This window comes from Haliotis cracherodii, unplaced genomic scaffold (assembly GCF_022045235.1).
Source record: "Haliotis cracherodii isolate W230 unplaced genomic scaffold, xgHalCrac1.p SCAF_13, whole genome shotgun sequence".
Taxonomy (NCBI): Eukaryota; Metazoa; Mollusca; class Gastropoda; order Lepetellida; family Haliotidae; genus Haliotis; species Haliotis cracherodii.
Genome location: NW_027266268.1, coordinates 7,253,194 through 7,273,945, shown reverse-complemented (window position 1 = coordinate 7,273,945; position 20,752 = coordinate 7,253,194). Strand labels below are relative to the sequence as shown.

The 20,752-nt window shown below is 43.5% G+C and overlaps 2 protein-coding genes across 2 annotated transcripts in view; one reads left to right on the top strand and one right to left on the bottom strand.

The window, feature by feature from the left end:
• Positions 1–7,088, top strand: part of LOC139459432 (uncharacterized) — a 36,818-nt gene extending 29,730 nt beyond the window's left edge. The window contains exons 16-22 of the mRNA XM_071240880.1: positions 612–788; positions 989–1,091; positions 3,007–3,173; positions 4,590–4,781; positions 4,932–4,991; positions 5,706–5,957; positions 6,935–7,088. Coding sequence (XP_071096981.1) covers positions 612–788; positions 989–1,091; positions 3,007–3,173; positions 4,590–4,781; positions 4,932–4,991; positions 5,706–5,957; positions 6,935–7,015 — 1,032 coding nt within the window. The 3' untranslated portion in view covers positions 7,016–7,088. The remainder of the gene's footprint in view (positions 1–611; positions 789–988; positions 1,092–3,006; positions 3,174–4,589; positions 4,782–4,931; positions 4,992–5,705; positions 5,958–6,934) is intronic.
• Positions 7,089–8,285: 1,197 nt separating this feature from the next.
• Positions 8,286–17,891, bottom strand: LOC139459431 (uncharacterized). Its single transcript, XM_071240879.1, has 9 exons — positions 17,837–17,891; positions 17,271–17,421; positions 15,599–15,729; positions 13,857–14,105; positions 13,136–13,289; positions 11,899–12,029; positions 10,518–10,751; positions 9,147–9,305; positions 8,286–8,384 (listed from the first exon to the last, which is right to left on the bottom strand). The coding sequence occupies exons 1-8, from the start codon at positions 17,889–17,891 to the stop codon at positions 9,148–9,150; spliced, it is 1,263 nt and encodes a 420-aa protein (XP_071096980.1). The 3' UTR covers positions 8,286–8,384; position 9,147.
• Positions 17,892–20,752: the final 2,861 nt, after the last annotated feature.

Below are 20,752 nucleotides of genomic sequence, written 5' to 3'. Positions count from 1 at the left end.
ATCACACTGAATCTTCTTGTCATTACACTGAATCATTTGTCATCACGTTGAATCTTATTGTCATTACACTGAATCTTCTAGTCATTACACTGAATCATCTTGTCATCACGTTGAATCTTCTTGTCATTACACTGAATCTTCTAGTCATTACACTGAATCATCTTGTCATCACGTTGAATCTTCTTGTCATTACACTGAATCTTCTTGTCATTACACTGAATCATCTTGTCATCACGTTGAATCTTCTTGTCATTACACTGAATCTTCTTGTCATTACACTGAATCATGTTGTCATCACGTTGAATCTTCTTGTCATTACACTGAATCATCTTGTCATCACGTTGAATCTTCTTGTCATTACACTGAATCTTCTTGTCATTACACTGAATCATCTTGTCATCACGTTGAATCTTATTGTCATTACAGTGAATCTTCTAGTCATTACACTGAATCATCTTGTCATTCCATTGTATCTTCTAGTCATTATACTGAATGGTTTTATCATCCCCTTGAATAAATGATTTCTTAACATGTGTCGTCACGTTGAATCAATTCATAATTACACTGAATCATCGTGTGACTAGTCTGCATCATTATACTATCGTATCCAGTTCGAGCCCGTCATCACCCCTGGCAACGAGGATGTCGTCCACCACATGGTGGTGTACACGTGTCCGACCAAGCTGGACGACAAATACAACAACGTGGACTACCACTGCTACGAGATCAAGGACATGACGCTGATGTCGTGTAGGGCGGTGTTCCTAGCCTGGGCTGTGGGTGGAGAGGTGGGTTCATTTGCTGTAACAACTCTCGTGTTTTACATCACGTTATGTCAACACCCAACATCTAGTGAACGATTAATATTTATTGGGAAACATCTGATCTGATCCCGAAAATGGCGGAACATAATTTTGTCCTCATGTGACAAACAGCCCACCCCACCACCTGAATTAATGGTATACCAAAAATAAATATCTTTCTGCAGGCGTTTTATCTCCCTACTGACGTTGGAATCCCTCTCGGAATGTCGGAAGGTCCTGGTCACGTGGTTCTGGAGACACATTATAACAACCCCACCCTTAAAGCTGGTAGGTTATCTATTTCAAGACATACACAACCCCAACCTTAAAGCTGGTAGGTATATCTACATGTATGTGAAGACAAACGCAACACCACATTTAAAGCTGATAGGTGTATCTATGTGAAGACACACACAACCCCACACGTAAAGCTGGTAGGTAATCTATGTGAAGACACACATACAACCCCACACGTAAAGCTGGTAGGTAATCTATGCGAAGACACACACAACCCCACACTTAAAGCTGGTAGGGGTATCTATGTGAAGACACACACAACCCCACACGTAAAGCTGGTAGGTAATCTACGTGAAGACACACACAACCCCACACGTAAAGCTGGTAGTTAATCTATGCGAAGACACACACAACCCCACACGTAAAGCTGGTAGGTGTATCTATGTGAAGACACACATACAACCCCACATGTAAAGCTGGTAGGTAATCTATGTGAAGACACACACAACCCCACACGTAAAGCTGGTAGGTAATCTATGTGAAGACACACACAACCCCACACGTAAAGCTGGTAGGTAATCTATGCGAAGACACACACAACCCCACATGTAAAGCTGGTAGGTGTATCTATGTGAAGACACACACAACCCCACACGTAAAGCTGGTAGGTGTATCTATGTGAAGACACACACAGCCCCACAAGTAAAGCTGGTAGGTAATCTATGTGAAGACACACACAACCCCACACGTAAAGCTGGTAGGTAATCTATGTGAAGATACACACGACCCCACACGTAAAGCTGGTAGGTAATCTATGTGAAGATACACACAACCCCACACGTAAAGCTGGTAGGGGTATCTATGTGAAGACACACACAACCCCACACGTAAAGCTGGTAGGTAATCTATGTGAAGATACACACGACCCCACACGTAAAGCTGGTAGGTAATCTATGTGAAGACACACGCAACCCCACACGTAAAGCTGGTAGGGGTATCTATGTGAAGACACACACAACCCCACACGTAAAGCTGGTAGGTAATCTATGTGAAGACACACACAACCCCACACGTAAAGCTGGTAGGTGTATCTATGTGAAGACACACACAACCCCACACGTAAAGCTAGTAGGTGTATCTATGTGAAGACACACACAACCCCACATGTAAAGCTGGTAGATAATCTATGTGAACACACACACAACCCCACACGTAAAGCTGGTAGGCGTATCTATGTGAAGACACACACAACCCCACACGTAAAGCTGGTAGGTAATCTATGTGAAGACACACACAACCCCACACGTAAAGCTGGTAGGTGTATCTATGTGAAGACACACACAACCCCACATGTAAAGCTGGTAGATAATCTACGTGAAGACACATACAACCCGCCATTTAAAGCTGGTAGGTATATTTATGTGAAGGCACACATACAACCCGCCATTTAAAGCTGGTAGGTATATTTATGTGAAGGCACACATACAACCCGACATTTAAAGCTGGTAGGTGTATCTATGTGAAGACACACATACAACCCCACGCATGAAGCTGGTAGGTATATCTATGTGAAGGTACACATACAACCCGCCATTTAAAGCTGGTAGGTATATTTATGTGAAGGCACACATACAACCCGCCATTTAAAGCTGGTAGGTATATTTATGTGAAGGCACACATACAACCCGCCATTTAAAGCTGGTAGGTATATTTATGTGAAGGCACACATACAACCCGACATTTAAAGCTGGTAGGTGTATTTATGTGAAGACACACATATAACCCGACATTTAAAGCTGGTAGGTGTATTTATGTGAAGACACACATATAACCAACCCCAGGCATAAAGCTGATAGGTATATCTTTATGTTGGAGATTTTTATGATCGCTTCCAGCATTGCTGATTCCGCACCAGATTTCACCCTTCTCATCAAATCTTAACATCTATCTTTCTATCATGGCTCAGGGGTCATCGACAGTTCCGGTATCCGCATTCACTACACCCCGACGTTACGACTTCACGACGCCGGGGTGCTGGAGACTGGTGTCATGGTAGACCCTTTCCAGATCATCCCTCCTGAGTACGAATCCTTCAAATCCCGGGGGTACTGCAATATGGACTGTATGGAGAGGGTAACGTTTTTCTTGTCTAATTTCTAGTTTCAATTCTCATTCATATCCTAGGACGCTATTACCTTGAACCTGTAAAATATTTACCTTTTGTAAACCTCGAAATAGCGGGTTGTTTCGTCAAAACCGTAATGTATTGAGTTTAAGATTAATACTCCGTTTGTCCAGAACTCGAAATCCCGGAAATCCCTCCTGGGCGTTTGGTTGGTTTGTTGGTCGTTTAACGCCGCACTCAGCAGTCTTCAAGCTATTTGACGGCGGTCAGTTAATAATCGAGTCTGGACCAGACAATCCAGTGATTAATTGATTGCGATCGATGACATGCATCAACCATGCCTCAAACCAAGTTGGTGAGCCTGACCACTCGATCCCGTTAGTTGCCTCTTACGACAAGCATAGTCGCCTTTTACGGCAAGCATGGGTTGCTGAAGACCTATTCTATCCCGGATCTTCACGGGTCCCTGGGCGTTTGGGCAAAACCATTCCTTCCTATAATCCGGAAATGTGAGGTCCAGATTAAAGGGTTGCTCTGTGTGGTAGAAGACGGGTATATTAGCCTCAATACTCCAAGCAAATGGATAATATCAGTTTAAATCGATCTACAACAGTAAACTACGGTTATAACGAATTCAAAAGGACTACTAATTTTAGTTCGTTATAACCGTAGTTTGTTATAAGCATATATACAGCATAACTACAGCAAATAGTCGGGACCCAAAAAGTAAGTTCGTTATATCCGTCAGTTCGTTAAAAGCGTGTTCGGTATAACCGTAGTTTACTGTACGTGCATCTTTAGCTCTTTCTTTGGAAGTTTTATATCTGTGAATGGTAGGCTTGGTGGCGTCTGTTCATATTGTAAAAATATTTGCTGTTTTCATGTGTTATTTGTTCGCTGTTGGAGCAACATACACAGGACCAAACGCCGGATTTCACAGTATGAAAACAAACGCAGATATACATGTAGTAGGAAATGCATGCTGTGGCCGAATATGAACTAATGTATGGGTTTATTTCATATGAAGCAACACCTTTGAAACATGTGATCATCGCATATTGCTGTATACACAAGTACCATTGTACAACCCATGCTTGCCGTAAGAGGCGACTATGCTTGTCGTAAGAGTCGACACATGGGATCGAGTGGTCAGACTCGCTGACTTGCTTGATGAATATCATCGTATCCCAATTGCGTAGATCGATGCCGATGACGTCAATCACTGGGTTATCTGGCCCAGAATCGATTATTTACAGACCTCCGTCATGTAGCTGGAATATTTCTGAGCACAACAACAAACAAACATATGCTCTAGCGTGGAGTGCTATGGCATATATTTGCCTTCAGACGCCACCCACCCGACAGTGCGTGTGTTCCTCCATATTTGATACCTCTAAACATGTTACATATTTTGCCATCTTCAGTCCCTGACTCGGTCCACTGCCCCGGAGATGAATGTGTTCGCAGTGTTCCAGCACACCCATCTTATTGGGAAGGGAGTCAGGACCCGCGTCATCAGGAACGGCACAGAGATCGAACCTCTCATCGTTGACGACAACTACGACTTTGACTTCCAGGAAACCAGACTGCTGGCTCACGAGAGGAAGCTGCAAGTGGTAGGTCACGGAGAGTACATTCCAACACTCGATATGGGCGTTTGTAAAAATAGATCCTTGGGATTGCACTGTATGAGTAAACCAAAAAACTGAACTGGACGAACAAAACAAACTCACTCACTCACTCACTGTGGACTTGTACTCTTCCAGGGAGACGCTATCATCACCGAGTGCGACTACAGGTCAAAGGGGAGCTACAAATTCACATTTGTACGTATTGATTGACATGCTGCCTGATATACGATAAACTAAATGTGCACATGAAATATGCTATAATTCAAGATCAGCAAGACAATATTACCATATATACACAAACGTCATCTCATATTATCTGGAGAAAATATAATGTATGTTTTGATCAATGACGTCATTTTTATGTCGCGTTAATGCATGTGGCCGCAATTCGCAATATAGTCCCACTCACTCACTCACCCATTTAAAGTACTCTCCCACTCACTCATGTTTGTTGGGGCGGTCGGGTAGCCTAGTGGTTAAAGCGTTCGCTCGTCACGCCGAGGACCCGGGTTCGATTCCCGACATGGGTACAATGTGTGCCCCCGGCGTGATATTGCTGGAATATTGCTAAAAGCGGCGTAAAAGCCATACTCACTCACACACCCACTCACTCATTCAGCAATACTCCCGCTATATGACAGCGGTCTGTGAATAATCGAATCTGGACCAGACAATCCAGTGATTGCCATCACAAGCATCCATCCACGCAATGATGACACGATGACATGCATCAACTAAGTCAGCGAGCCTGACCGCCGGATCTCGTCAGTCGCCTCAAGCAAAGTCACTCATTCAACCATTTACGCACCTACGCTCCCACTCACTCACTCACCCGCCACCAATCCAAAATACGCCCCTAACCTCCGACCCCCACTCACTCACTCACTCATTCAGTGCTGTATGTTGTAGGGTGGCGTGAGGACCAGTGATGAGATGTGCCTGTCTTTTATCCTGTACTACCCCCGGAGTCCCATGTCCTCCTGCTTGAGCCTCCCGCTCTACGACACCTACATCAAAGATCCCCACCACGAGAAGCACGCATTCTTCAATTACCTCGTACACCAAGACTGGAGGAACCAGACACTCAGAGACGTCTTCCAGAAGAACACTGACGACTCCATCCACGTCATTCAATGCGCTGACTATTCCGGGTTCTCGTCGGTGGGTAGTAGTAGATACACTGGTATCAACTCATCGCGTCTCGACCAGACAATCCAGTGATTCGGTATCATGAGCATCGATCCCACGCAATTGGGATCCGATGACATGCATCAACCAAGTCAGCGAGCCTGACAACCCGATCCCTTTGGTCGCCTCTTAAAAAGTAACTAAAGATCAGGATAATATTTAAGCTCTAAACATGCTAGGCTCAAAACATTCTGATATCCCCTCGTGATTATTACACCTATTGGGACACGGGCGGCCCAGTCGTCTAATTCGTTATTTCGCTGTGCAGAGTTGCGTCCCTTAGGAAGCCTATAGTGGAATCGGACCCCGGTTGGTCCTGATTCATCTTCCCTTGTCAAGGGAGTTAACTGTTAATAAAAGTCCAGTTTCCACCCTTGCCGGACTAGACTGGAATTTCTTTGCTCGATCGAAGCGTCAGCAGTGGTTATTTTGACTTATGTCCCTTCTATGTCCCTCCTATTGACCAATCAGATTCCACCTCTCATAGAACTTGCATTTGCTTCAAACAAAATGGCGGCGCCCAGGAAAGACGATCTGAATGGTAATCAAGATCAATATAGTAATAAAACAGATCTTAAAGCTTGAGCACCTTGATTAAAAAAGCATGAAATGATTTGGTAAATATCTGTCGACGACAAATTGACGGTATACATGCTTTGCAAATCCGTCAATAAACCGAAATCTGGACGGCAGTCGCTCTGTTGATAACGAACCGGATGTCGATTTCGTAACGCGATTTTGATTGGACTATGGATTGACTCGTTAGTTCAGCCAAAATAGAACGTTGAAATTCCAGCCCAGTTCTGCAAGGGTTGAAACTTGACTTTCATAGTCTGATTATGTTACTTGGTTTGTCTGCACCCATAGCGACATCACTGAAATACTTCTCAAATCGGTGTTAAACCAGACTCAATAAATTTTACTAAATAATATTCCATTTGTATTCGCAGGCCCACACCGTCAAGACACACCCCGATCCCGTGACCACGCCCTACGTCAAACCCAAGAGCAGCGTGTGCAGCAGGAAATAAGTTGCTACGCTACGAAATTTATACGTTTCAAATTGAAATACTAATGTCGTGCACGAATAAACAGGAATATGTTTTTTTTCTTCATTAGTAGTGTTGATCGTCTTATTATTGCCATGTTGGCGATTTCAAGTGATGTTAGGTAGTCTAGTGGATTTTATCATTCAACTCGTCACGCCGAAAGCAATGGTTCCATTCCTCACGTGGTTGTAATGTGGGAAGTCCATTTCTGATTTTCCCCGCCGTAATATTGCTGGAATATTGCTAAAATCAACGTAAAACCATACTCACTCGCGCACTGAAGAAAGGCATGAAGCTTCACTTGCACACCAGAGCAAGGGTGGACTGGTGGTGTAGGGCCATTGTTTGCTGGTAGTGGGTTCGAATCCATTACCCAGATCTGATTCATGGTCAGTCAGCACCAAATTGGTAAACGCGAATGGTGAGAGGGCGATGGGTTAGTTTAGTGGTAAGAGCGTTGTCACACAGGAACCCGGTTCGATTCCCCATATGGGTACATTGACACCCATTCATAGTGTACCCTGACGTCATATTGCTTGAGTGTTGCTAGAGACACTGTAAATAACATTATCACCCACATATTCATCGGCCTTTTGCACTGGGATTTCACTACCACATTAAGTTACACACTGTCGGAGTACAAGTCACGTTTACTACTGAAAACATTTTGAACCACCCAATTCTTTCATATCACTAAAGTTTATCTTAGTTGGCATTATAGGGTAACCACCCTATTCTTCCATATTACTACAGCAAATCTGTCATGCCATTAACATTAATCATAGTAATATGAAAGAATCGGGTGGTTCTTATCGTTTTTGAGTAGTATATGTACAAGGGTGCTGGGGACCCATTTTAACCCGGAATTCCTATTGAGAGACAGACTTCGGGTACTGCTGGGGACCCATTTTAACTCGGATTCCCATTGGGAGACAAGCTTCGGGTACTACTGGGGATCTATTTTGTCACCTCAAACGGGGAAAAACATAGCTTACTGGGGCTCTAGTTCGCCCCAAACATCAACGTTGAGACAAGCATGGCTTATCGGGGGTCTATTTTGCCCCCAAAGCATGGCGACCTATCCTGTCACGGTATCCCCACGGGATACTGGGTATCTGAGCGACAAGCAGGACACATGTTAGCCATCGTTGGGTGAAACGTGATTCATGTGAAAATAGATGAGTGTCGCGACCGCTTTATAGATCTAATTCATAGAGAAAAACGATGGACAAAAACTAAGGTCTGTCACACTGTATGCAAACATTTATTACGATGCTGTGGAGTGAAGATTTACATCACGGCGACATCTTAGTGCTTCCAGTAGAAACATAGGCCACCTACTCCCTCTGGGCTACAATAAAAGATGACCATGGATTAAAACTCTTGTTTTGTAAAACCCCGTTGAATAAGCTAATACAATAAAATGCATTTGCCATTAGGAGCTGAAGTGAAGTTGTTATCATTTCCTCCTGAGTTCCGCAACATTTAAAGATTTTGAATATAATATTTTAGAAATTAAAACTGATTGTTTCATCACTTTATATTTCTGTTTATTTTTTTCTAATACAGATCAGCATTACTCGTCATAAAATCAAGACATCTCATTGACCAGACAATGGTAATAATTTCATAGGTAAGGTGAAATGGGGTTTAACATCGCGTCCAAGATTATTGCACTTATATAGCGACGTGGCTGCACGTGTGTGTGTGTGTGTGTGTGTGTGTGTGTGTGTGTGTGTGTGTGTGTGTGTGTGTGTGTGTACTAGTCCGGACTGATGCCGATTTCTGCTTGTACTAGTCCGGACTGATGCCGATGTTTAGTGCTAGCCAACTGAGAGACCATGCCGCAGTTTAACATGAATACCCCACTCAGACACAATATACTGACTCCGAACCGACCAGTCCCTGTTTTATCCCCTTAATGCCGAGCGCCAGACAGGGTGACAACAAGTACCATCTTTTAACGTCTTTTGGTATGACGCGGCCGGGATCGAACCATGGACCTTCCGCTCTCCGGGCCGACTAGACCACGGAGGCGGTCTTACAATTTCACAACGAATAATGACAATATCTGCAAGTAGCACTTTGATGAAAGTCGTTCCTGTACGTTTACCTCAATAGCCGCCGTCGTCAGCCTGTGTGATGTTTAAGCTTGAAGTGAGGTAGTAGGCTTTCCACACGTCGTATCGGACCCTCCTTAGGTCATCCTCGATCCGTATCACGTTGTTGACGATGCCGTAGAGAAGATCAAGTAACGCGATGGTTCGGTTGCCTTGGAAACATAGATGACGTCACTCAGTGTCATGCCAGTGTTTATTAGTTATACACCTTTATATAAGATAGCTACGCGATAAATCGCAAAGAACAATGACGAACCACGGACTTGTATATAGGTTATATAGGTCCGTGGACGAACGTAGCGTGATTTATTTCACAATAAAAGATTGACTGTTCTATCATGACGTCGTTTCTGGAGATTCGAAACTGCGCTCGCAACGTATATATGACGACGTTATTTTTTAGAGGGGAGTGTCCAGTGAATTCTTCCCTATAGATGTAGCTGGGAAACGCAGATAGAGGCGATGGCCCAACTATCGCAACCCAAAGCGTGAGAGATATGAAAATTCGTATTGGGAGTAAAGGTACGTGAGGATTGTGAGAAATAGCCTCCTGTGCATAAAAATTGACTTGTCGGAAATTGCCACGGTCGGATTCTATTGAGGGAGTCAAGATTTTGTCGGAAAACAATATTTGTTCCAGAAAGTTCTTCAAAAAATACTTTTGCTTCAGGCTGTTGAAAACAAGAAGAAATTGTCTGCCACAAAAATTACATTATGTTTATATAGTTTTAATTAAAAAATATATTTGATTTCATAGCTGTAGCCGAAACGTAATCTAGTCTCCATACAAATATATTCATGCGCAAGTTCCAGGAAAAAACTGGCAATGTTTAGGTATTGGCTGTAAGATTTGAGAACACTTTTGTAATGACATTATCATAATTATATGATTAGGAAGTGAATACTATTGTGTGTTTTGAGATGGTAAATATCCTTTATTATTTATTAGGAATAAACATTATGTTCATTGATATAATGTGTATTCCTAAAACAGGATATGTACCATCCCAAAACACATTTGATAACCTCTTTGGCTGCAAATAAAAAACGAGTTTGTATGTGAATATTTTATGTGCGTTTCATTTACTATTGCAAGTTTTGGTATGACGCGGTCGGGGATCGAACCATCGACCTTTCGCGATCCGGCAGACGCTGTATCAACTAATCACGGAGGCGGTCCCAACATAAAGAAAGCTTTACCAATGCTTCAAACCACATAGATTTTGATGAGCTGGCACATATTTTCTGAATTAACCCAAAATGGAATAGTTAGCATTCGGGACAAGGAGTGAGAGGATACTATTATAAGGAGCTTTGGCGCTGATCGAAATCGGGGTGATTCCCATGCATGGTCAGTTTTTTACTTGGTGTCGGCGATGTCGGTGGCACGATGTGGGCGGTGGAGATGTCGTAGCTGGCACAGCGACAGCATCCCAGGAAGTCGATGCTTTGGTTGTAGTAGCAGTTGTCACATGAGTCGTTGGCGCAAGGGTTAGCGTGGCCGACCAACACCTCATAATCGAGTTCGAATCCAGTTATCCCGTCGTTAGGGTCGGCATGGTAGTAGAGCTTGAGATCAGTGTCATACCCGACGTTCACTGTTAGGGAAAAACTATAAATAATAGCACCTGAAATGTGCTTCTATATCATGATGTTAGCTATGAAGAGCACTTAATTAAAAATTCCTTGTAAGAAATATATCATGATTATAAATACTAACCATAAACACACAACTTTTAGAACATGGTACGGGATATTGCCCACATAGATGAACAGTGGAGGGTATTAACTACATACAATTTCAGGGCAGCCACTACACATGACACCTCAACAACCTCTTAAGTAAAACAGACACAAACATTACGACAATTACTGTAAGGTTATTATGTCACAAAATCAAAATTAATCGGTAGGATTTAATCTTCTACATCCTAAATCCCGACAATACCAACCTAACAACACCATCCAACAATACAATCGCAACAATTTCTCACCAACAATACCACCAAAACAATACAACCAGACAATACCATCCAACAAAACCAGCCCAACAATTCATTTCATTTTATTTCCAATACATATAGGCCACAGGCCTTTGTGTACAAACGGTGAGTAACGACAGGTTTTAAGCTTTCAGTTTCGCATTTCTAACTTCATTTGCATAATATAGATATTTTTCTAGATTTGTAATAATATATGTATCTGGTGATGACAGAAGCATATTAAATTTATGAACGTTAGGATGACAATAGAACTTTGCTTTGAGATACAGTTGCCGTAACTTGACATACGATGGACAAATAAGCAGGAAGTGGTATTCGGTTTCAACACAGTCTAATTTACAAAGTTTGCATTTTCTTAAATTTCTTGGGACATCCAACGATACAATCGCAACAATTTCTCACCAACAATACCGCCCCAACAATACAACCCAACAATACCATGCAACAAAACCAGTCCAACCGTACAATCTCAGTACCACTCAAATATACCACATAGCAATACAACCCAACAATACCATCCAACAAAACCACCCAAACACTACAACCCAAAATACAACCCCAACAATACACCCCGACATTACAACTCAACAAAACACGCTGATAATACCATCCCGACAATACAACCCCAACAATACCACACCAACAAAACCACATAAACAATACCATCCTGGCAATACAACCCCAACAATTTCACAAACGTCCACAAAGAAACGGTTCCAATGTTTGCAGACAGTTGCCTCACCGCTGTAGGTGTGGTTCAGATCGACGTAAGAGAAGTCGCACAGTCTACGGACGTCCACCTCGCCGTTCAAGAATTCCAGGTAGCCACACCCGCACGTGCTGCCACACCCTTCCAGATCTAAGCGTAGAAACCTGAACACCAACCATCGCACGATGAACCACATTTCACTGACACACTGACTACATCTCTATCGTTGTATCGTGATGAGGGGAGTTGACTTTAACGCCGCACTGAACGAAATTCCAGTTATTGGTGAGGTGATATGGAGAGTGTGCATGTGAGAAGGAGTGTGGAGGTGAGTGAGTGAGTGAGTCATATGAATTGTTCTCGAGACATCCAGTGAGGCAGATCGTAGATCTAAGACGGTAACCGCCGCACTGAGCGCAATCATAGTTACGGGTGGGGTGATGGGGTTTAAGGTCAAGATAATTGCACTTCTATAGTGACGTGTATGTACACGTGTGAGTGAGTGAGTGAGTGCGTCAGTCGTGGGAGAGTATGTATTTGTGAGTGCGCGTGTGAGAGAGAGAGTGTAGGTGAGAGAGTGAGTCGTAGAAATTGTTCGAGAGACATCCGGTGAGGCAGATCGTAGAGGTTACCACATAGGTCAAACACAAGACTACGGCAATTGTTATGTAATACTGGGTTCATTTAACTGAGTGGTGTGTGCTCAATGATCCGTAACTGTTTGCTCAAATACTATTCATAGTTCCCGGGTACTTAAGTGAGTGAGTATAGTGTTACGACGCTTTTAGGAATATTCCAGCAATATCACGGCGTGGGACACCAGAAATGGGCTTCACACAATGTACCCATGTCGGGAATCGAACCCGGGTCTTCGGCGAGACGTGTGAACGCGTTAATCACGAGGCTATCCGACAGCCCCTCCCGGGTACTTGAAACTGTGTGACCTAGTATATGCTACATGAATACAACAAATTTTCGTCACATTTCACATGTATAAACGAAAACAAAGAATTTTATCTGTACTTTTTTAGTGTACAGTGTATAGGTGTTGTGAAGGCCCCGAGGACTTCGAGTTACAGTGCATAGGTGTTGTGAAGGCCCCGAAGACTTCGAGTTACAGTGTAAAGGTGTTGTGAAGGCCCCGAGGACTTCGAGTTTCAGTGCATAGGTGTTGTGAAGGCCCCGAGGACTTCGAGTTACAGTGTATAGGTGTTGTGAAGGCCCCGAGGACTTCGAGTTACAGTGTATAGGATGTTGTGAAGGTAAATACCTGATGTTGACAGTCCAGGGCCCGTGGTAGTAGGAGATGTTGGGCATCTTGATGGTGTAGTAGCATTCGCTTTCGTTGACGTAGGTGCTGTTGTCCCGGAGATTGGAGATGACGCCGTCTGGTACGGCGTTGTTATCGTAAATCCTGCTGCAATCTGGGACAACCACACAATTTAGTAAAGATCCGACAAAATGGGTCGGTGGGGTAGCCAAGTGGTCAAAGGGTTCCCTCATTAGGCTGAAGACCCAGGTTCGATTCCCCATAATAGTACAATGTGTCACTCGCCGATATATTGCTTGAATATTCATGAAAGCGGCGTAAAACCATACTCACGCACAACCTAAAATGACGTTTTCTCTCTTTTGGGTGTGATCGGTCCAACGTCAATATTAATGGGAGTTTCACGTGTGTGGCTTGTCACATCGACACAGTGTACTACATCCGAACCGACCAGTCCTTGAGCTATCCCTTTAATCCCCGGCATACCATAATTTAACGTCTTTCGGTATAACGCGACCGGGATCAAACCTCCGGCCTTCTGCTCTCCAGCAGACACTCTTTAAAAGAAGCGATCTTAACTTAAAGGAAAGAGATACATGTACTTCATTCCACATCGATTTTGATGACATTGCAAAAGGGTAGAGAGTGAATAATGTTTTAAAGTGCATACGTAGCTTTGGCGCTAATCGGATATTGGGAAGGTTCCCATTCAGTTTCTTACTTGATGTCGGCGATGTCGGTGTCGGCGATGTCGGTTGCACGATGTGGGCGGTGGAGATGTCGTAGCTGGCACAGCGACAGCATCCCAGGAAATCAATGCTTTGGTTGTAGTAGCAGTTGTCACAGGAGTCGTTGGCGCAAGGGTTAGCGTGGCCGACCAACACTTCATAGTCGAGTTCGAATCCAGTTATCCCGCCGTTAGGGTCGGCGTGGTAGCGGAGCTTGAGATCAGTGTCATATCCCACGTTCACTGTTAGGGAAAAACTACAAATAATAGCACCTGAAATGTGCTTCTATAGCATAACGTAATTCATAAATTCCTAAATTCATAATTCCTTCTAAGACATAAATCATAATAAAATACTAACCATTAACACATAACTTTTAAAGCATGGTACAGGACTTTGCCCACACGTTCCTACAGTGGACGGTATTAACTACATACAATTACAATGCAGCCACAACAAATGAGGGGCGGTCGGGTAGCCTCGTGGTTAAAGCGTTCGCTCGTCACGCCGAAGACCCGGGTTCGATTCCCGACATGGGTACATTGTGTGAAGCCCATTTCTGGTGTCCCCCGCCGTGATATTGCTGGAATATTGCTAAAAGCGGCGTAAAACCATACTCACTCACTCACTCACAACAAATGACACCGCAACAACCTCAGAAATGAAAGAGGTTCTACTCACGAAATTATCTAACTATTATCACCTCGTAAGGTTTTTATCGTAAGGTAAACCCCAACAACACCATCCAACAATACCACCCCAACAAAACCACTCCAACACTATCATCCCGACAATACAACTCAAACAATACAAACCCAACAATACACACCAACAATACAGACCCGACAGTACCACCCCGCCAATACAACCCCGACAATACCACTGCTACAATACAACCCTCAAAATACAACCCATCAACAAACCCCAACAATACATTCTCGACAACATAGGCCCAATAATACAAACAAGGCAATACCACCCAACAAGACACACCAACATTACAACCTCGACAATACATCCCAACAATACAACCAAGACAATACCACCCAACAAGACACAGCAACAATACAAACCAACAATACGCCCCAACAATACAACCAAGACAGTACCACCCAACAAGACACACCAACAATACAACCCAAACAATACAACCCCGATAATACAACCCAAACAATACAACCTCGACAATACCACCCAACAATACAACCCCGATAATACCACCCAACAATACAACCCAAACAATACAACCTCGACAATACAACCCAAACAATACAACCCCAAAAATTTCCCAAACGTCGACAAAGAAACGGTTTAAATGTTTGCAGACAGTTGCCCCACCGCTGTAAAATATGGCACAGGACACTGCCCTCACTGTTCTACAGTGGGGGGTATTAACATCATACAATTTAAATACAACCACTTCAAATGGCACCACAACAACCTCTTAAGTAAAACAGTCACTACTCACTAAACCATCTTCCTATTATCACCTCGTAAGGTAATTATCGTAAGGTAAACCCCAACAATACCAACCTACTAATACCACCCGACAATGTCATCCGACTATACAACCCCGACTATAAAAAACCCACAATACCACCACCACAATACTATCCCAACCATACAACCCCGACCATAAAACCAGAACAATACCACCGAAACAATACCATCCCAACCATACACACACAAACGTCCACAAAGAAACGGTTCCAATGTTTGCAGACAGTTGCCTCACCGCTGTAGGTGTGGTTCAGATCGACGTAAGAGAAGTCGCACAGTCTACGGACGTCCACCTCGCCGTTCAAGAATTCCAGGTAGCCACACCCGCACGTGCTGCCACACCCTTCCAGATCTAAGCGTAGAAACCTGAACACCAAACATCGCACGATGAACCACATTTCACTGACACACTGACTACATCTCTATCGTTGTATCGTGATGAGGGGAGTTGACTTGAACGCTGCACTGAACGAAATTTCAGTTATTGGTGAGGTGATATGGAGAGGGGGCATGTGAGAAGGAGTGTGGAGGTGAGTGAGTGAGTGAGTCATATGAATTGTTCTCGAGACATCCAGTGAGGCAGATCGTAGATCTAAGACGGTAACCGCCGCACTGAGCGCAATCATAGTTACGGGTGGGGTGATGGGGTTTAAGGTCAAGATAATTGCACTTCTATAGTGACGTGTATGTACACGTGTGAGTGAGTGAGTGAGTGCGTCAGTCGTGAGAGGGTATGTATTTGTGAGTGCGCGTGTGAGAGAGAGAGTGTAGGTGAGAGAGTGAGTCGTAGAAATTGTTCGAGAGACATCCAGTGAGGCGGATCGTAGATGGTTACCACAAAGGTCAAACACAAGAATACAACGCAATTGTTATGTAATACTTAATTCATTTGACTGAGTGGTGTGTGCTCAATGATCCGTAACTGTTTGCTCAAATACTATTCATAGTTCCCGGGTGCTTAAAACTGTGTGACTTTGAGTAAGTGAGTTGGGTTTAACGCCGCTTTAAGCATTATTCCAGTTATATCGCGGCGTGTCAGCTTAATGTGGGAGGAAAGCCCGAAGTCATGCAGGTCTCAGACGTTTACCACTTCGGTGAAACCCACGAGCACGGGTATGGTGCTGACAAACTTAGAAACATAATCGGGGCGAACCGGGATTCGAAACCACAATCATAGGTTTCTGGCGTGCCCAAGGGACGCAACTCTGCACAGCGAATCGCGGCGCTTTAGATGACTGGGCCACCCGTGCCCCCGTGTGACTTTGAAAGTGCTACATGAACACAACACATTTTCCATTTCACATGGCCAGTACTGTGTGTGATAGCCTCGGGTATAAATGCAGGCTCTCGCTTTACGTCATGCTGAGGCACCTGTGAAGATCCGGGGTAGAATAGGTCCTCAGCAACCGATGTTTGCGTAAAAGGCGACTATGCTTGTCGTAGGAGGCGACTAACGGGATCGTGTGGTCAGGCTCGCTGACTTGGTTGATGCATGTCATCGATCCCAATTGCGTGGATCGCCTGTCAAGTAACGGGTCATCGACCTGCTAATTGTCGGGCGGGTACAGCTTAATATTCTCTCTCTCTGACGTGCACGTTTTGCACACTTCTAGCTCAATCAAACCAAATTAACTTTAGCGTCTTTCAACATTTTGCACACCTCTATGTCAAAGCTCTTACTTTTCAGCATCATCAATGTTGTACACACCTCTATATGCAAAGTAAATTGATTTTTCAGCGCCATACCCGCTTTGACACCTCTATTTCAAACCAAAATTAAGTGCTGAGAATACTCAACGTTGTACACACAAAGGTATCTCAAAAGTACATTCACTTTTCAGCAGCACTGACATTTTCACAAAACAATACAACGAGGAAGAAGGTACTGCAGTAGAGGAAACGCCTACCTCAGCTGGACCGACCAGTCTTTGGACAACCCGGAGGGTTTCTGAATCTGGAAGAAACATTCGTTTTTCCTCGGACCTGGGCCCATGTAGTCGTTGCTGTCGATGAAGTCGCTGGAGTTGGTCAGGAGATAGCTACAATTCCCGTGCGCAGCTGCGACAAAAAACAGAAACCGTGAGCCATTTCTAACTGTTTACACTGAAACCCCGTCAATCTGGAAAGCTCTCTGTCCGGACAATTCTGTCTGAAACGTCATAATACAAATAGCAGAAGGAATGCTTCGTTATTACGGAAGATATTGTTGAAAACGGTTTCGGGCGTTATTAATGAGGTTTTCCTGTTTTGAAGTACCCAATTGGGATTATTATTAACAAGACGGCTGGCCAATCAGAGAGGGAAGTTGTCAAACGATTAATTGGGTTTGTTACGAAAATACTTCAGAGCACGGAGGGAAAAATCTTCTGCTGGCTCCTCGTGTGTCATCGTCATCTCTGGTCACTGATTACCTGCTGCAGGCGCTTGAAGCCGCCTAGCTACAGACGGAATCATATGGTTAGTCTATACACACCGGACAATGTCGCTGGCAGGCTGAAGACCGCTACCACAACGACTGCGGTAAGCATCATTAAGGTTCCGTTGCGACGGACAACTGAGTATCTCATCACAACTCGATTGTTTTAAGCTGATTTTATTTGCTTTCTAGGTATGGTTCTGAAAGGCTATGATTTTGTGTTTGTTTTTCGGTACAATTTTTAGCAAATGTTTAGCAAATCGGTATATGTAGTTATATATATAGATAGATAGATAGATAGATAGATAGATAGATAGATAGATAGATATATTCCCAAGGGATCTCTGGGGGGATGGGGTAGCCTAGTGGTTTAAGCGTTCGCTCGTCACGCCAGAGAACCGAGTTCGATTCCCCAGATGGGTACAATCTGGTACATTTCTGGTGTCCCCCGCCGGGGTATTGCTGGAATTTTGCCAAAAGCGGGGTAAAACCTCACTCACTCACTGGAAAGGGATCTGAGGAGGCAGTTTGAATACACACTGATCCGATATCAACACTGATGCCAGTGTAGCTCATTGACTCTTGTAGCTACTGGAACCACTTTCACAGAAGACCCGTGAAGATCCGGGGTAGAATTATTAGGTCTTCATCAACCCATGCCTGCCGTGAAAGGCGACTAACGGGATCGGGTTGTCAGGCTCGTTGACTTGGTTGATGCATGTAATCGTATCACACTTGCGTACCCCCGATGCTTATTATATCAATCACTGGATTACTGGTCCAGACTTGAGTATTTACAGACCGCTGTCATCAAGCTGGAATATTGCTGAATGCGGCGCTAAATAACAAACAAACAATCAAACTTTCACAGAACAACCTTAGCAACACTAACTAGACTTACAATAGTTGTAGCACACAGATCGCTTTGTGCATGCGGCCAAACTGGTCCCCGTTCCACAAAGCGATCTTAACTCAAAGACAAACTTGTTGATGTACCAACGTGATTCGTTACTCACAGTATCGACCGCTAGATGGCGTTCGATAACTTAAACATCAGCGTGATTGAGATACCTAACTCACTCACTCACTCACTCACTGAAATAATTGATAGCGGCCTGATGCTCTCGTCCATGTGTGGGTGAGTCACTATAAAATAAATACCCGGATGCAATGATGGAAGCCGTCTTTGTGGTGCACTTTCTCCAAGTATCCGGCTATTACCGCCAGATGAGAGGGTCGGTGATGGGATAGGTTATACACCACCTCCTGTGTTTGTTAGGTAATGGTATACACACATCCATCAACTCGAACAAAAACATGTCCATGACAGTATCCAAATCCAGATCTCAGGACTTGGCCGCGCAGACACAAAAACACGTTGTTCTACCAACCCGAGGGAAGATCCAAACAAGGACGGAAGCTTTTTGTATGAAATACCATCAGGGACATAGTTCATTTCTGGAAACTCAATTGGATAAGCGGAGATTGTGATATTACGGATTCAGTGCAATGTCAAAATGTCAAGCAGTTAATGAGTGAGTTGGGTTTATCGAAGCTTTTAACAGTATTCAAGTTATATCACGGCGTGTCAATTTAATGTGGGAGGAAAGGTCTCAGACGTTTACCACTTCGGTGAAACCCACGAGCACGGGTATGGTGCTGACAAACCTAGAAACATAATCGGGGCGAACCGGGATTCGAAACCACAATCATAGGTTTCTGGCGTGCCCAAGGGACGTAACTCTGCAAAGCGAATCGCGGCGCCTTAGACGACTGGGCCACCTGTGCCCCAAGAAAAGCAGTTAAAGAACATGCCATAGTTAATCTGTCATGTCATGTCAAAATCCGGGCCATGGCAGATAAACTTGAGCCATATGAATATAGTCGGGTCATGCCAGATTAATTATAGTCATATGAAAAAATCTTTCGAAACGCTAGAAGAGATGGCGACACCTTGGTCAATTATATATTTACTAGCGTCAATAAATGAGGGAACTAATGATTACAATGTAGCTATTGTTGAAGTGCACATTTACAGTATCGTGGTGTTGCATCTGAACCCTACATCTAATCACAATGAATTTTCACATCAGGAACAGCACGTGATACCAAAGTGTGTCCGCCTATGTGGGCCTATAGGAAAGTCACAGTCACTAATGCAGTTGAGCTAAACACATGTTTAAAATTTTATGCCTCCGTGACAGTATCTCCATGAACCGACAAAATGGCGAATTCCATGTTGCCCGAATGTTTCGCAAATCAAAAAGTGTAATTTCAAACGGGTTAGGTTCCAATTTGATCTGGACGTCAGGCTCAACGCAATATATTCAAATCTGCTCCTGTTATCAATAAAGAATTCTGTACAAAAACAGGAAGACGATTTTTCTACATCAACCGTTAATAACTGTATCTTTGCAGCCCGCTTGAAAGCAGTGTGTCCTGTCAAGTGTTTTGCCTCCAATTCAAAGATGGTAGAAAACGTTGTTGCCCACGTAGCATGCCGAGAGGTGTTCCAGGGCAACAATTCTTGACCATAATCGGTAAGGATGCGGTAGTGTCTTGGTGTGGGGCAGTATAACACATGACAGGCGAACTGATTAAGTTATTGTGGCTGGCCACAATATGATGACGACATTGTGCGTCCTGTCGTTGTTCCATTTGCTAGAATTACAGGAATTTTGAACTGCAAGATGGCAAAGCCAGACCACATCTTGCTCAGGCAGTCACCAGTCATCTTCGACGAGAAGGCAAACTGACATTGGAATAGCAGCTACTCCCCCTAACATACCCCCCCCCCCCAAAAAAAAAATAAATAAATAAATAAATAAAATAAAATAAAATAAAATAAAATAAAATAAAATAAAATAAAATAAAATAAAATAAAATAAAATAAAATAATAAAAAATAAAATAATAAAAAAAAAATAAAATAAAAAAAAAAAAAATAAAAAAAAAATTAAAAAAAATTAAATAA

Excerpts from the sequence above, each read along its gene's own strand:
- LOC139459431 (XM_071240879.1), bottom strand. The coding sequence starts at position 17,891 with ATGCTTACCGCAGTCGTTGTGGTAGCGGTCTTCAGCCTGCCAGCGACA. Across the intron at positions 14,106-15,598 it reads TCTGAACCACACCTACAGCG|TGAACGTGGGATATGACACT; the intron begins GTGAGGCAACTG and ends TTTCCCTAACAG. Across the intron at positions 9,306-10,517 it reads ACCGACATCGCCGACACCAA|GCAACCGAACCATCGCGTTA; the intron begins GTAAAAAACTGA and ends TATGTTTCCAAG.